Source organism: Lepidothrix coronata, unplaced genomic scaffold, assembly GCF_001604755.1.
Source record: "Lepidothrix coronata isolate B3197 unplaced genomic scaffold, Lepidothrix_coronata-1.0 Scaffold124, whole genome shotgun sequence".
Classification (NCBI taxonomy): domain Eukaryota; kingdom Metazoa; phylum Chordata; class Aves; order Passeriformes; family Pipridae; genus Lepidothrix; species Lepidothrix coronata.
Window position 1 is genome coordinate 4,907,280 of NW_016690304.1, and position 17,740 is coordinate 4,925,019.

At 42.0% G+C, this 17,740-nt stretch overlaps 2 protein-coding genes across 2 annotated transcripts in view; one reads left to right on the forward strand and one right to left on the reverse strand.

Annotated features, from left to right (window-relative positions):
• Positions 1–864: 864 nt before the first annotated feature.
• On the reverse strand, positions 865–7,680 carry LOC108502740. The gene is made up of 4 exons (XM_017825959.1): positions 7,446–7,680; positions 7,151–7,366; positions 4,937–5,014; positions 865–1,412 (listed from the first exon to the last, which is right to left on the reverse strand). The coding sequence occupies exons 1-4, from the start codon at positions 7,678–7,680 to the stop codon at positions 1,120–1,122; spliced, it is 822 nt and encodes a 273-aa protein (XP_017681448.1). The 3' UTR covers positions 865–1,119.
• The window catches only part of RHOBTB1 (Rho related BTB domain containing 1), a 52,721-nt gene continuing 42,625 nt past the window's right edge, over positions 7,645–17,740 (forward strand). The window contains exons 1-2 of the mRNA XM_017826121.1: positions 7,645–7,774; positions 11,928–12,027. The gene's annotated coding sequence lies outside the window, so the exon portion shown is untranslated. The remainder of the gene's footprint in view (positions 7,775–11,927; positions 12,028–17,740) is intronic.

Here is a 17,740-nt window from a genome sequence, read left to right on the forward strand (position 1 = left end):
AATTCTTCCTTTCCCCCTGATCTTCTGTGTACTGGTTAGTGGCTCTGTGTGCACTCCCAACTGAATAAATGGTAGACACTTGTGGAGGCACAAGCATCCATTTATCCTTTTTAGTGCTAGTGGATTGTTAACCCTAAACACTGACAAGTGCTAGGGCACAAATAATCACACTGTAGACACTGTTCTGCATTTTCAGAACATGGAAATACTATCAAGAATTTTTTTTTTTGGATGTTGTCAAGAAGTTTTCAAAGCTCAGACTGGTGAGATATTAGGAAAGATTTCTAAACTGTGTATGTCAGTCAAATGGCAACACTTGTGCTTGCAGGTCTACTGAAAAATGAGAGAGAAATTAAAGATGTTGCTCTTCATAGCAGACTATAATTGAAGGGGTAAAAAATAGTTCAAATCTACAGAATTCCTTAAAAGGAAACCAAAATAGTTCATATTTTATGAACTATATAGAAGCACAAATATAATATTCAAAAGTTCTTTGAACAATTTATATATAAATCATTATAAATCTAAGCATGGCATGGACAAAGAAGTATTATCAATAGTTATAACTGTAATGGCTGAACCAAATATCAAGTACTTATGAAGATGTCTATTAACAGGGTTACTGTAGTGCAACTGCTTAAGAGCTGGTAGTCAAGTAACAAGTAACAACATTGCCTACACCATCCAGTCTGTTCCTTTCTCAGATTTCAAAACATCTGAACTTTCCTGAAATATTTCAAACTGTGATTCTTCAAACATCTTTCTTCCAGAAAGTTCTAGCAGAGGAGAAATCTGTATTTAGAGACACCAATGGAACATTGGCAGTGACTGATTTTGTTAAAGACAGTGGAAAACTTTCAGGAGTTTAGCGCCACATGCACTCAGTCTGAAAAGAGTAGGTACTTTGCAACAAAGCACAGGACATTGCCAAAATTTTCTCTCTGTACTAAAATTGTTTTCATGCTTTTTCTCTTTTTTCTTGATCTACAAATACCGTATGCAATGTTTACAGGAGCTAGTTATGTATTTAGAAAACAACTTTTCTACAGCTATCAAGACACAGAGACGTCGAGCCCAAATGAAGCTCTGCAGATTAAATACTAGTTTGGCAGTATTTACCTAACTATTTTCATTAAAATGTAGGTGTGAATATTTGAAAGTAATACTCGCTTTTCTCTTTCTTTTTCTCCATATTTCCAAATTTCTTGTCTTTTTAATAGGTTCATTTAAATGTATCTGGCACCTTTTCAATGTCTCTGCTGGAAAATGCAGAGAAAGTTTTCTTATGCAGTATACCACAATCTTCCAACGCAGAGGCAATACAAAAATTCTAATTCTCTTTCTTGATCCTCTTTTGCTCTCTGGCTCACAAACAATTAAAATCCAGACCATCCATCTGATCCAACATCTTGCTAGAACAAAGAGATCAGAATCTGAATCCAGACAAACAGATTATTTACTGAGGCTGTCACTGTAGCAGACCTCTCTCACTGACAGTGAGACAGCTCTAGTCTCCACTGGTGATACTCTACAAAGTGATAATTCTTAACTTCTGTTGGGGTCTCATAAGCCAACAGCAAATTAGGGACTCCAATTGCACATGGAGCAAAGGAGAAGGTCTACTCGACACTCAGGTCCTCTGTGTTCTCAGAGATGGCTTTGTGCCGTGTTGACTTTGGCTTCTGAGGAACCTCAGTGCTTACACCCCTTGGCACAAGGTTTGGGTTAGGGCCTTTTTAACAGCAAAAACTTGTTGAAAAATCTTACATAAGCACCTACATTTCATTCTAGCTGATAAATGGGAGACAGAACAANAGTTAAATTTCCTTTTATGGATGGCAGACTATTACCAGGTCTGGAAAATAATGTTTACATGTGGTTCAAACACTCTACAACTAAACATACCTGGTAACACATTGTACCAGCTTGAGAACTACCCAAACTGCCAGTGTTGCCATGTCAGAAACATGTGTGCATCCTATTTTGCAGGCACATCATAATCTGAGATATCAGAGAGGACTGTTTTTCCTGTAATTATAAAGTCTGGCTTGTTTTGGCTAAAGTCCTTTGGTACTGTGAGTGGTATTTGTGAGGACAGAAACAAGGTCATAGTTCATCTCCTTAACTGCTTGTTCTAACTTATGAACGGGACAGATGGGGGGTGGGAGGGAGAACACATGACAGCTCCAGTATGTGCTCCAGAGTTCTGTTACAGCAACCAGCATTTGAACTGTTGTATACAGTCACTACAAAAAAATATGCTTATGTGAGAGTGATGCTTATGAGAGACTCCCACGTACTACACAAGGGGAGCTTGAGCCTAGGTGATAAGGTTGGAGGTGTTGTGCTCATTCTCATCTTCCTCACTGGTTCCAGATTTCAAGATCAGAAGTGAAGGCACACAAAATAATTTGCCATTTGAATAGTGCTAAACCTAGGAAGAGAGATAAAAATTGCATCTTTTTCTTGGAAACTCATGGTCACCAGAAGAATTCGTGCCAGCAAACAAGGAATTGAATTAAATCCAGTGCACATTTTCAGCTAAGTGGCATTTAATTCACAATGGGACTGCTCTCCATGAGTTACTGCTGATCACATATGCTTTCCAAAGTAGGTTAAAGCTCTGCTGTTCTAGATTGGTAGCATTTCACATTCACTGCATGGTGAAAGGTTATGGTGAAAGGTTGCTGAGAACTAAGCCTAGATGGTATCACAGGTCTTGGCTTGTTATACAGAGAATTTGGTAGGAAAGGAGTGACATTGGTGGAAATCCTCTGTATTGGCGAAGCAAACAACCACACACACTGTGCATTGTTGCCATCCACCTTGGTTTAAATTCTGCAACTCAGGCTACATAGAGGGACACTATATAGCCACAACTCTTATGTTGCAGGAGCACACACAAACAGAGGGACTTAGTCCCTTCTACTTTCCCACATCAAATTCATCCCTGAGCTCTGTAGTTACAGTGTAGAAGAAGGATAGGAGAGGAATATTTTGGTCAGTTCTTTCTCTGCCTCAGTTTTACATCTGAACACAAGGATGGATAAGCTTTAGACAGTTTAACCCTCTACATTACTTCATGATCCCTTTTTCCTGGATCAATTTTGTTTAATTATGAAGTTATACAAGCTTTCCTTGCTGAACTTTGTGCTTTACAAAAAATTAGTTCAATGTGGCTAAATGTATTCACTACCTTTAATAAAACTGTGGAAATAAATGAGGGAAAATATTTGTTTCCTCTATCCTCCTTCCAAGGCATTGTTGTTCTTTCCAGTGTTCTTTGGAGTGTATTTTTGGTAGGCTTGTCCAAGCTGGTTATAAGTCTTTTTATTTATAAAGAATGAGCTGTATGAGGACATGACTTTGAGTGATGCTGGATAAATAGGAACTGTCCATCAAAGCAGAGTTAACAAATGTTTATTTGTTAGAACCACTAGACGTCAGGAATTCTGCTGTCATTTCACTCCTGATATTTCTGAGCCCAAAGAAATGGGAGATTCAGGTAGGTTTTCCAAAATCAGTAATGGGTTCTGCCTGCATAACTGTTGTCTATTATTTGACATTTCCACAACCTATTTCTCCTCAGGCTACAATATTTCACTGTTATAATCTGCCAGTGAAATCCTTCCTCTCCCAGTTTCCAAGTCAGTACCTTTACCCAGACAAACCTTCACCAGTCTTACGTAGGTTTGTGTAGCATAAACACAGTGGTGACTGCTGCAGTGTTTATAATATTATTTTTATAACTGTCTATAAAGCTGACATGCACCTTCAGCAAAAGGTTGTAACACACCTCCTGACATTCTGTTCAGCTGTTGTTCCACTCACAACTCCCACTGAACTATGTACAATGTTTTAGGTGTGGATGTGCCAAAACGTCACAGAGAAGCACTAAAACCTCTCACTACTCTGATTTGTTGTATTACAGCTTAAAGCCGTAATAAGGCTCTGAAAGCCCTCAGTAGCCAAATGACTGTGACTCTGATGTCTCTTGGGACAAAGAAGAAGCTTTCAAGGCCAGTATAGTCTGTGTCCCCAACACACAGATGCGGGGAACAGGAATTCCACCTGCCCTATCACCAAATGATAGGGAACAGGAATGTAAGGCAGAGCTGGCCACAGCCTGCTGGAGGCCATGGGCAGAGCCAGAGAATACTCAGCAGTAGAATTCCACTATCTGAAGCCTGTTCCAGGCCAATGTGGCAGTAAAGGGCTACAGTAACCACAGTCATAACCATAAGACAACAGAGAATAAAACATTAAAAACATCTCAATAAATTGTAGCATAATGAGCCATTGGCTTCCAGACCTATCTGGAAAGGCCTGGCACTTGCTCATCTCCACCTCCCACGTGACCTCCCGTGTCACCACAGTTCATTTGGCAGAACTGAGGGCACAAACACTCCCTGTTCCACCACAGCACAAAGGTCTATGCTCTATTCACTGTCTGTGAATGCTTCAAGGCACTGCCTGAAAACAGGTGTGAGGACCTTCAGAAAGCTCACAATTTACCTCCATCCTATAAAATTTAGTGGGTGCTGAAGAGTACAAATGCACTTACTATCACAGAACAGATTTTTTATCATTTTTCTGCAGAAAAAAAATAACCTCTCCCAAATCCTTTATCCTTTAAGAACTCAGACATATAATGAAAGCCATGAGTCATCTGGAGCTACTACAGTCAGACTAACATAACTGCAGTCTGACAACAATGGTGCAGCAATGAAAACACACTCATAAATATTTTTGTCACCTTGGTACCTTCCGTGAATGGGGAGCAATGCAATCACAGTTTGACATCATGACTGGTATCAGTTTGTCTTTTGCCTATGTTCAAGAGATACTGTCATAAAAGTTACACAACTGTCTGCCAATAATTATTCTTAACAGCAAATTTAATTTTGGCATCCATACCTGGAAGCCTAGAACTTACATAGCTTCTCCTCATGTATTCCATGTGCACTTTGAAGGATAACATCACACTCTCCATCTCTCCTTATAGCTTCAACACCTGCAATTTTGCATAAAAATCAGCTGAATCTTAAAAGCATAAATGAATTTGCAAAAATCAATAAGGACAATAAATTAAAGTTGGCAAAAATAGAGCAGGGGTGCTGTGAAGACCATTAGCTTTCCAGAGTATTGCCTAACTAATCTAAGGCTGAAATGGAATAATCACACTTTAAAGAGCAGATTACTTACTAAACACTTGCCTTTTTGGTTTTTTTTTTAATTAAACATATAGTCTTAGTATCCAAGGCATAGTTTTAAGGTAATAACAATATCCTACCCCCAGTAACTAAAGGGCAGTGAAGAAACAGGAAATCCTGCCTTTGCTGGCATAAGAAAGCAAGTGAATGGGACTATCCTCAGCCCAGCAAAGCTTCCTGCCTGGTAGCACTGAGAAGCTTCCTCGCGCTGGACCAGTCTGGGATTAAACATTGGAGTTCAACTACCAAAACTGTCAGTCAAGAACCTTTCAAGCAACCTAAATTCATATTGAAGTGCTAAAGGAAATGCATGAAATAGGAGCAAGTCATTCAGTGTTCACAAAATACAGCTGATTTAAAGCAAACTACATAACCTGTTGCGTGGGTGGACTTTTATCTGATGTGGGTTTAGTTGACAGAGCAAAAAATGTTAGCCAATATAAGGTTAGAGGCCATCCTCTGAACAGATGCAAGTGATAACCCTGTGAGCTCAGCTGTCTGCTCCAATCGCCTTGCAAATGATAGTGTGTTTCCAGCAAAAATTACAGGAATTTAGTCAGTTTGTTTGGACTAAGTGAAATTGCACAACTACATAATTCTGCACGCAAATGCTGTGGAAGCACTGGGGAGGCTTCCTCATAGGGGCTTTAAATAGAAGGTACCAGAACTCTATAAACTCTCCCCAAACAAAGTAATGCTTCCATTTCTAGGGAGTAAATGTGGCCCAGCAATCTTTCTTTGCCCTTGGTACCACATATGCAACAAAGGTTATTCTCCTTTAGTATTTATTCAGAATCTTAAAATTTAGCCAAGTTAAGAGTTTCTGACTCCTCGATGAGGGGCTCGCAGTACCAAGTGTCATTTATTTTAAAGGCCCAGCTCCTGGAATACTGTGATCATCCTCCCACATTTCATTTACAAATGTAAAAAGCACAGGGGATGCTGGTGTTTGACAGTACTCTAAAGCTGATTTATATGCTGAAGGCAGTCTATCCATGGCAGCACAGAGCTGCACACAGAAATATTCACCCTGCTGCACTGTTCAGCATGCTGATACAGCAGGTATTGACACAGCATGCACGTATATCACAATATTGATACAGGATACAGCAGGTAAATTTCAAGCCTTCGTGACTCCCCAGGGAAGCACATGAAATAAAAATCATCAAAAGAAGAAAAAAGATTCAATGAACCCTGCTTCTCTTCTGGTTTTCCTGATCTGGGACGAGGTTCATTAGTTCTGAGCAGAATGCCTGATCTCTGCCAGTCCGATAGGAGAGCATTTTGGCTGCAAGCCCAGCCTGCCTCTACCTGCAATACTGCCAGCTCCTGCTGTCTTTAGGCCCTTTATCACTTCTTCTTTAGCCTGGAAGGGCGGCGTTGTCAGAAACTCTCCATAACCAACACTAAACGTCACTGCTGAGTGATGTGCAGCACTGGCACAAAGGCTGAGCACCCACAGTCCTCTGAAATCCTCCTGAACAGATCAGAGAGATCCAGGGTGGAAAATTGAATCTAAGACACTGAGTAAGCAGAAAATTCCTTCAACACCAGGCTACCGGGCCATTCCTCAAATTTACCAAAGCATTTCAGCAATATGCTCTACAACCTTTTTAAATGCCCTGTGGTGCTGGATTACTTATGGCTTCCCACTATTGCTCCCATTAAAGACTTCTGTTAGTGCATTATGCATACAGAGGTCAGACACTCCGAGAACAGTGTAAATGGAAAGCATTCTGGACGAAAAACAGGCTTAATGCTGCTTTTAAGCTACAATTCAGCATCAAAGTCCCGCGTGGGGCAACTGAGGCGGGCAGCATGGTGTGATGTTCTCGTCCGACAGCAATGTCAAACACAGCAGCATCCGCCCCCGAGAGAGGCGCACAGCACGGTTCAGCATTTCGTCATGTGGGTGCTCACATGGAGCAAGGACCTACTCTGAGGAGGGGGCGGAGGGCACCTCCCGCCCCCCCATGCTCCGCGCTGATGGGACGTCAGCGCGGCCGCTCCCCTTGCGGGGCCCCGCAGGATTTCCTGCCTCCGCAGCCCCTCAATTCCTGGAAGCGATGTCTCCCGAAGACAGGAAGGGCGGGCGCGGCGCCGCCGGCTGCACCGAAGCCCCCCGTGAGGGGATGGGGCGACCCCCGGGCCCCCTCAGAGCGGAGCGGCGCGCGCACAACCCCACCGCCCCCCCCATCCTCCCCGCGCGCTTCCCGCCGCCGCCGCGCGCACGCACGCGCCGCTGTAACGGCCGCGGCAGCGGCACCGCGTGCCGGGGCGCGCTCACGTGACGGGGCTGATTGGCTGGGGCGCGCGCGCCCGCTCCGCTCGCGCCGGGCCGGGCAGGGCAGGGCGGGACCCGCCGCACCCGGCACCGCACCGGGCATTGGGCACCGCGCACACCGCTCCACACACCGCACCGGGCATTGGGCACCGCGCACACCGCTCCACACACCGCACCGGGCATTGGGCACCGGGCACCGCACCGGGCACCGCACCGGGCACCGCACCGCGCTGGGTCACTTCTGTCCCGCCCCCAGCGGGTCCCGCTCCGCGCTCAGGTGAGACGCTGCGGCCCCGGTCATGGGAAGAAGGGAGGGAAGAAGGGAGAGAGGGAGCGAGCGGGTGGTGCCCGCTGTCTGGGCTTCCCGAGGCTCTCCCGGCGGGACGCGGTGACCCGGCGGGGCCGGGCGCGGTGGGAGTTGCGCTGGAGCTGCGGGAAGGAAGGAGAGGTGGGTGGCGGAGAAGCCCAGCGGGCCGGGGGCGCTCCCCGCTCCGGGGCACGTCCTGACCGGAGCCCCGGGCTCCTGCCCCAGCGGGGTCCTGGTACCCGCCCGGCTCGTGCTGGTGTCTCGTGCCCTTCGCCGGTAAGGCCAAAAATGCTGACGGCTCTCCCGGGAGTCAGGCGGTCCTGCTGCATCGCTGCCGACCCATTAGATACCGTTAGGCGCGTTTGGTGTTTCTGTGGTTGAACGCGGTGCAAACAGTGCGCCTGGGGTGTTTATCGCTGCACCTGGCATGACTTTTACACGTTCATGCGGGAAATTTATCGTGGCTACCCCCTCTCTGTGAAAACTAGATGGACAAATCTAAAATTTGTTTGTATTTCACTTTCCTGGTGTTGGTTTGGCACATTTTCCATAGAAATGAAACTTTCTTCTCCTACAGAATCTCCAGGCGCTTTCTGAAAGCACTTTATTTGAAAAGCAATTTGCTGAATTAACATAGCATGCACAAAGATAACCTGAGTTGACGTACTAGCAGAATAACATCTATCTCGTGAGCAGAAATGGAATATTCCTGCCCTTAGGTTCCTTTTTAATCTTAAATTATTAATGGTTCTCTGCATTACAAGAATGAAATTTGTAATTGGTACAGAGTGTAAATGCGTGTAGAGAACTGGATACAAGAAGACCTGATTATGAAGAAGGATGTACCTCCCAAAAAGACTAGCAGGAAAATGAAGTTAGAGAGCCTCTTCTCTTCTTTACAGTTGTTGAGAACCTCTGGGGAGAAGCACTGGGCTGTATCCAGCCCAACTCTTTTGCAGCTCTCCAAAAGGAAGAATGAGAAAAGGGCAAAACTTTTCCCTACTTGGATAGCATCGGAAATTAGAGCTTTAGTACATGCACTTTTTAGCAGCTGTTTAACTGAGTCCTTGTGGGTGCTCCTAAGGCAGGGTGAGTGGCAATCATAGTATCCCATCTTCTTTTAGAACCTGATTGTCAACTTCTCACCAAATGTTGTCATTTGTACTTAGCTAAATAGAAATATTTACATCACATGTCATCAGTTTCTTTTGTCTGCGTAATCAATGCAGGAAAAAATTCCTTTTTCTCTAAGGGAGACCCTAGAAAAAGCACACTTGTCTAAACTGAAGTAGAAAGGGCAAAACACTTGCATTTACTATGGATTCTAGAACACTAATGGTTTGAAATTATCTTGAGAGGAAATATTGGTTTAGGTATCAATGGGAGGTAAAATTTCTACTGTCTGTTCAACCATGTAATGTACAGCAAGTGAGGTGTATCATAGTAAAGATTACAACAGTGAATTGAGGTTCTGCTCTTTCTTTTACTTGAACTTTTTCCGGTGTTTGAACTCTTAAAGGCAAAAGTTTGAAGTGAGAACGTATTAAACAAGGAAGAAACATGAGGCTTAAAAGCGGTTTTCTTTTACAGAATCCTTCAAAGTTTGTTGAAGAGATTTGGGGCAGATGTACTGTGAATGTGTGGTGTTACAGAACTGAAAGCAATACATAGAGATGATGGGCTGGTAAAAGGAAACTGGAGTAGTATTAGAGGATAAAATTCTGCAATGTTTTTAGTTTTGTAATAATCTTCAAAAAAAACCAGGGGTGAGACAAAGACTGGATCAGCTTAGGCTTCTGAACAAGCCAAAGGTGAAGCTGAGGTGGATTTGAGGAGAAAATTGGGCTGAGTTTTCTTGAGTTTTCTGTAGTGTCACTATGTTAGAGGAGTGTCTTGTCCATAACAGAAGAGGCTCCTAGACCAGATCACACATGATTGTTGGCCCCAACAATCCCCATCCAGGGAGCCTAGTGTTCCACCCGGCCTTGCCTGCATTCCTTCTGGGCCTGGTTTACACTGCAAATGTTTCACCTGCCAACCTGCAGCAACATCCACCTGCTCCTCACTTTCCTGCCTATTTAAAGGAATTTCCCCCCTTTGGAGAATTAGACCATATAGGTACATCCCTCCCTGAATTACTCTGTGTTCCAGCTGGCTTTAGTTTCCCTCAGCTTACGCTGACCTTGCTGCATGTCCTGCAGACAGTACCACGGTGTGCTTGCTGTTGTGGGTGAGTGTGAGTTCAGGTAATGACTGCCTGGGTGTGGAGCAGATGGAAGAGAGAAGGAATTGCACTGCCATGGAAGGAACTGGTGCTCTCTCATGCGGGCACTCAGGGGGAGAGCTGTATAAAGCCAGCTCTCTTCTCAGCTATGAGAGAGACTCAGATGAGGAAGGTCCATGTAAGGTTTAGCATCTCTATTCTTCTGAGTGCAGATCATCATCACAGAGATAGATGATGTGCTTGGTATGAAAGATGTTTATAATTTGAAGTTGTAATCAGTCAGCACAATGCTAATTAAGAATTGAGCCCTTCTTTTATGGTCCCAGCTATCTTCAAAACCAGAAACCCAAAGACTGAGGGCGGGGGAATGGAGGCCAGAAACATTTTTCTGTGAAGTGGAACTTTTAGGCTTATGCTTTAGTAATGATGAAAATCAGGTTTAGCTACATTTCTATCCACTTACATTCTTCGAACAACTGGTCTGACTTTACAGCATAACAATTTAAAAACGTCTCAGCAAGCAGGAGAGTCTCAGTGTGTCCTTTAATAGGACAATAATGTAAATAATTAATGATTGCTGAGAAAGAATTATGAATGAACTGGTGCATGTCTGTTTGAGAGCGAGAAGGATCTTGATGTATCTTTGGAGGCCATGTCTGTGGATTTTAATGAGGGCAAAGCAGAGAAAGGCTGTTAGAAGTGTATGAGATCTCAGTGAAATATAAACAGGGAGCTCTGGATTTACGAGCAGGTAAACCAGATCCTTTTTTTTTTTTTTGAAAAGCTGCAAGTAACTTCTAATCTTCCTGCCATCAATACAATTCTCAACAGTTGTAGCTGCATGAAACATGGCAGTTCAGGAAGACTGATATGATCTTTACCACTAAAATGCTTATTGTTAAGTGTCAAAGGGAAGGGAAGGACTTCTAGAGGGATATAAAGATCATGGCTCTAGCTCTTGTGTCAATCCCTTTGGCTTGCTTATTCCACAGAGGTGGAAGGAAGTGTCACTTCACTTCCTGTGTTTGCCCTCACTGTTGTCTTATGCTGGGTATCTACAGCAGGTGAGAATTTCTGTGAGTAGCTAACTTCAGTCCTAAATTCAATTCTGAAAAGTTGCTGATAAGAAGGGAGAAATGCCTGGAGAAGCTAAGTGGGCCACTAGTCTGTTCAGCTGAAGAATCTGCATTTTACTTCTGCTACTCAAGCTAGAGCATGAACCTCTGAAACCTACTTGTGTCACTGAGCATTGCTTTGAGGGCACCATCTGAGGTGAAATCAGTGTTGCTCCCACCTTTGGTTCTTGGAAAACCTCAGCCTTGCTCTTGGATGGGAACCAAGCCACAACAACACAGACGTTTACCAAACCCAGCCAAGCACTTTCATAATTAATTTCATTTGGGACCAAAGGGGAAGCAACACAGAAGTCCCAGTTCATGTGTCATCAGGCTGCTAGCCCATATTTTAGTCTTGACATCTTCTTGAAGGTGGGCAAAAAAACCCTACGCAGTCTGTTACCTAACAGAGAGGAGTTGGTCAACTGTGATAGAGTAGTGCTCACTTATGACACCTAAGGTGATTTTTAAAATCTAAATCCAGAGGAAAATTACTAAAGAATAAGCTTCATTTGGCAGAGCTGTGTCAATCTCCAGTTATGCTCAAGAGCTCATCTAGCTACCCATGATTTCTTCAGTTCATTGGAGCAAACAGTATTTTAATGAAGATTTTCAATCTACCTGTTTGAAACTTTGAAAGACTGTTTTGTTTACCAAGGAGGCCTGTTTTACAATATATAATGGATCATAAAAGATGTCTTTGCTATTGCATGTGTTGTAATTTTATGTTGAAAATAAGGTTTATTCTCTCTTCTTTCCCCCCCCCCCCCCCTTTCCTCTTCAGGAATGCCACAGTAAGAGAAAAGACATGAAGTATCTTTAAAGGAATTCTGCTTTTGATCAAGCTGCTAAAAATGGATATGAACACTGTTTTCTCCTTTGAGGTAAGTATTGACAGGGAGAAATAAAAGAAAACCTGACTTGTTTCACTTAGTGTTGCCTGTCACCACTGCTGTTCTGTCCAGCAGCTTTTGGTCAGGTATTTTATAAAGTTATAGCATCTGTGTCTTGGTGAACTTTGTACTGGAAGTCTTAAATGGAAAAGTCCTAGAATTAATCCTTTCATTTACAGAATTAGTCAGCTTTGTTCTGCTATTCCAGTAGATAAAAACAAAGGCATAAAGGATGGGTGTTGTTGCAGGGTTAACAATGGGTGGCTTCTGCACAGAGTAGCTTTTGACCCAATGTCAGGCTTTTTTTTCAAAGCATCAAAGAAACGGAAGCTGCTAAAGTCTAATTTTCAAGAGCGAATACTTACACAGACTAACTGCAGATGCAGGAAATGAGTGAGATCTTGGGATGAAAAAAGAGATTGTACCACAAATATGCAGGTACTGTTTCATGCATCCGAGCAGGTTTCTGAGTTCCTGCTCTCTGCAGCCTAGGGAAAAGTGGGGCCATTGCCAGCCTGAATTACAGGTGCATATTTATATTGCTTTTGTCAAGTACCACAGCCAGATCTTCACAGTTCCTACGGTAAGCATATAAGTTAGGAAACCAAATATGTGTCCTTAATTTAGGATCACAGGAAAATTCAGGTTGTAAGGAACCTCAGGAGATCATATAGTGAAGCCCTCTGCTCAGAATTTGGAGTAATCAATGAAATTAGGTCGTTTTCACCCATTGGCTTTCTCAGTCTATTTTATGTTCAGAAGCATTAACAAAAGATGGATTTATATCTTGCCATATGTATTGAATGCATATTATAATAATGCAGATAGGAACATAACATGCTACTGAAATTTATCAGAAGGGAAAATGTTTTAATTAAGACAGGATTGTACAGGAATGGTCTGTTTTTCTGAACAAAAAAGGAAACAATAAGTTTCTAATGTATTCATTTCTTGCAATTGCAAATGAAACCTCTGCAGGTCAGCTAACACAGTGATATGCTGCCAGTATTTTCAACACGGGTTCCCTGCAAGAATTACCCCTTCCCAGGCATCTCTAGGGAGTCTATTTATTTACTTCCTCCTACAAGCAAAATTGCTTTCTCATAATAAGGGGAAGGGAAGTGAGCACATTGCTTATCCTGTCTGATACATGTTACTGAAACATTTCCTCTGAAGTATAAATATTTGTTCATGGGAAAACATAGTGACAATGTGAATAAAAATAAGCATCTTGTCAGGAAGCTCAGGGAGCAATGTCTCCCCTGGGCTCTAAAAGTAAACACAAACCAAGGATCCCCCTCCCCCATCATTATGTACTACCAGGCAGAACATTTTGTGAGCCATAGGAATAACTACTTCAACTGTTTTGGCCAGGGAGGGTCATACAATGAAGGGGTTAATCCCGTCAGGAGAAAGATATTTTAGCATTCAGAACCTCATAGGAGGGTCATTGAAGTGAAGAGACACTTGGTTTACTTTGGATTTATGCTTATCTCAATGTGCTTTGAATTGATCCCTCAAAATTGGTAATTTAATAGCTTTAATAGTTACATTAGTAATTTAATGAGCCCCTTTCAGCACATCATCAAAGACAAACATATACTTTGTGAATAAAAATAGAAGTCATTTTATAGGTAATGCAGTTCCTGAAAGCCAGTCTATAATATTACATATATGCAGGTTGTGATTGCCTTGGTTTAACCCCAGCCAGGAAATAACTATCATGTAACATCCCCAGTGGGGAGGAGAATCAGAAAAAAGGTAAAACCCCCAGGTTGAGATAAGGACCATTTAATACTTGAAATAAAATATAATAATCATTGTAATGAGAAGGGAGACAACAAAAAGAGAGAGAGAAATAAAACCCCAGAAAGACAAGTGATGCACAGTACAGTTGCTGACCAAGGCCCAGCCCGTCCCTGAGCAGCAATTGGCAGCTCCTGGCCAAATCCCCCCAGTTTATATACTGGGCATAATGCTTTATGGTATGGAACATCCCTTTGGCCAGTTTGGGTCCCCTGTCCTGGCCATGCTCCCCCTCAGCTTCTTTGTGCACCTGCTCACTGGCAGAGCATGGGACACTGGGAAGTCCTCAATTTGGAGTAAGCATTACTAAGCAACACCTACAACATCAGTGTGTCATCAGCATTCTGAATAAATCCAAAACACAGCACTGTACCAACAACTAGGAAGAAAATTAACTCTATCCCAGCTAAAACCAGGACGGCGATGCTATGAATTATTTAATATGCACTAAGACTGATCTCAGCATCAAAAAGTACTTATTAAGGGAAATGGCATACCTTAGAACCCCAATATCTCTCTTCACCTCTGCTCCCAGTTTCAAGTCTCATTTCCCAACCTGATTTTCTGTCTCTAAATGAATTTCTAAATGACATGCATAAGTCATGTAGTTAAATTACAGAATAATGTTCTCAGAAACACCAGTTCCTGTTGCTTCTGTGATTTGGTCTCACTTGTTAGAGAACACATCTGCAGATCTGAACAAAAGTTAACTTGTGTACTATCATGTACTTGAGTCAGAAAATGCTACACCTGTGGAAGGCATGTCTTTGTAGACATGTTATTTGCTCCTTAATATCCTGGTCACAGCTTATTTGCTTATAGGCTTTTGTGTCACTTGAGGCATTAGCAGACGAGTAGTAGTAAATTTAGCTCTCTGGGTAAAGAAGCTACTGCTTTCTCAGAGATTACTTTCTTCATGCTCAGTGGAATAAAATAGCTACATGTGTGATAGCCTCTACAGTGCAATTTGGTAATTTAATTTAGCTGACAATTCAGATTGGTAAAAGCAAAGTTCTGGACTGTGCAAGCCCAGCAGAGGTGCGTGTGTAACAGTAACCTTCAGTAAAATCAAATGTGGCAGAGGAAATTTTAAATTTTAAAACTGCTTGAGTTAGTTCCTTGCAAGGTGATCATTGTTTGTGGCTACAGATTAGAAATTTGGGGGACTGCCACACACACTGTGTGTGGTTGGGGTGTGAGGGGAAGGGCAGTGTTGCTGTTTGTTGCTTTTGATCTTCGTAATTAAATTCATGTTCTCTAGCACTGTTTATCAGACTGTTGAAATCCATGTTTCTAACTTCATCATGGGATCTCCTACGCTTTACAGAAAGGAGAGTGAATGATTTTCACACCACCAATGCAGAATCAGGAACAATTTGTTATTAATAGGTGTGAAATGAAGAAAGAAACGGTGCAGTTCTGAAATGTCCATTAATTCAGGGAGCTTAAGCATTGAGGTACCCAACTTGTGATAAAAAAGCAGTGCTGTTGCTCCAGAGCATTCTCTTGCCAACTGGAATTACCCGTCTCTCACACTTTTGGAAGCAAGGGCCTAGAACTCCAGATGAGGATTTGCAGCAATAAAAACATAGTCTGGTAACAGTACTGAGCTTTAGCTACTTGCTTGTTTTCACCACTTTGTTGGTGATGAAATGGGCTCCTACATGTGCTCAGCATGGGCAGGTGTTCCAGTACTTGTCCTGAGCAACAGGTACTGTTCACATTTGAGGTGAATGTTATGGCCCTTGTGGCTGTCAGTGTTTCAGTTCTTGATTTATGGCCATTGCTCAACACTTGAACCCCTTAAATTTGGCTCTTGTATTTCAGAGACATGTTTTTGATTGTCATATGTGCTTATGACAGTAATGTGGATTATTGGTCACTAAATACAGGAGAAGGTTTCAAAAACCAGTTCCCAGTATTCTAAGGAAAATACCTGTGGGTCAGGCTTTTCTTGAGGCAATGCATCTTTCTCCTCTGAATTTCTGCAGGGGTGAATTGTTCTTTTAATCCTCCTTTCCTCATGTGTTTGCAACAGTGCTTCCCACTGGCAGCACTGTAATTAGGGAACTCTCAGCATTTCTCTTACAATAATGGTGCAGTAGTATTTTAGCTGTAGGTCTGAATTTCAGCTACTGTAAAAAAATTGGAATAGTGGAGAAATGTTTGCCTTCTGTAACAGATACAGTTTGATGAAATTTTATTGGCAATTGCTTTTGTAAATAATTCATATTTTGCCCTGCAAAAATATTTCGGTGATGAGGTGTGGGAGGAATTCAATTCTCTTGAGGATTTTATAATGCTACAAAATGCACCCTACTCTAGCAAATTTGCCAATATGTATGGGAGTAAATAAGATTAATACCTTTGTCGTTCTTCTCTTCTGCCATTACCAAGGAAAAGGACTCTTGCCTGACTTGGAAAAGACTGTAAAAGGCTTCTTTAAAAATAAAGCTCTACGTGCCTTGCTACTTTATTGAAAGAGAAAAAAACCCTGTTAGTAGGATTCATGATGCTTTGGCAATATGACTTCCAAGCAATGAATGCATGAGAAATTTCAAGGCCCTGGAATATTTTTGATTTTGTTAAAGCTCCCTGATGCCTGGTTTTCGAAACCACTGCCAGTGGTTCTAGTTTGGTTTTAATTTTACAGAGGTAAACTCTGCTCCTGACATATTTAAATGCTGAAGTTATCAATGTATGTGTAATTAGAAAGGGATGTCTTTCTCTCTGTACTTTGCAAATTACACAGTATACACATACTCCTTTAAGCCCTCTGATTTTTGCCTGATCTGCATGTAACAATGATACTTTGGCAGCTACTGGAGTAGTATGTTCTACACCCTCTGTAAAAACTGCAAATATGTGCAAGAAGTATGTGATTTCATGGTCCATGGCTTTTGAATGGTAGCATTAAAAAGAACGGAATCCTTCTTGGTAACTATTCCAAATAAGCATAATTAAGGAAAGTCTCATCAAACAGCCTGGGGTGAAACGTGAAAATTGTCTTCATTCCCTGCTTCTTAGACTGGGAATCACTTGTGTGCATTCCTCTGCCGTTTCTGCAATTAGCATTATCCTTCAGCTAAACCATTTTGCTAGAATTTATAGAAAGTGTTTCAGGGGGAGAAGGATATCCATCAGAACCAACCCTGGTTATATTCTTTCTGCATATGATTTAAGGCCTTAACTCATTGGGGAAACAAAAAAAGTTGTAACTAGATTTGCTTAGAGACGTTGAAGTAAACCACTAAAATATATGAACTGCGTTTGGACAGTAGAAACCTTGTGTTGATATAATCCAGTCTAACCCACTGAATTTGTTGTGTTGCAAAAGTGCAGTCTTTGCAAGGCAATCTTTGCTGGTGTAACTAAATCATGTAATTAAACTGGTGTAAGTGGTTGTAAGAGGCACAAGGTTTTACTTTCTTGGAAAAGTTGAATGGTTCCAAGGTATAAAATGTGCAGAATGTAACAGGAGCTTCAGACTTTGAATTTTGATCTTGAGTAAAACCACAGTGTTGCTACTGTGCAGGATCATACTGTTCAAAATAAAGGAAGAATTGTACTGTAATCTTGAGGAGGATTATAATCCAAATCAGTACATTCTTTGAACAACCTAGTGAAAAAAATATTTAAGTTACAGGTGCTTCATTCATTTTGGTTTTGCTTCAGCTACTTTAAGTTATACATCTTCATCTTTCTAAGACAGGCATGTTGCAACTAATTCTGTGGATTTTTTTTCTTCTTGAATTACCACTGGAATTGAAGCCCAGAGGAGTCACTGAAAGAATGCTTTTCCCCAACAGTTTCAGTAGGATTTATATCAGGCTCTTAAATGGTTATTGGGATCTTTTACTTTCATGTCTAGCTTCCTATGGGACAGAGGTGCAGAAGA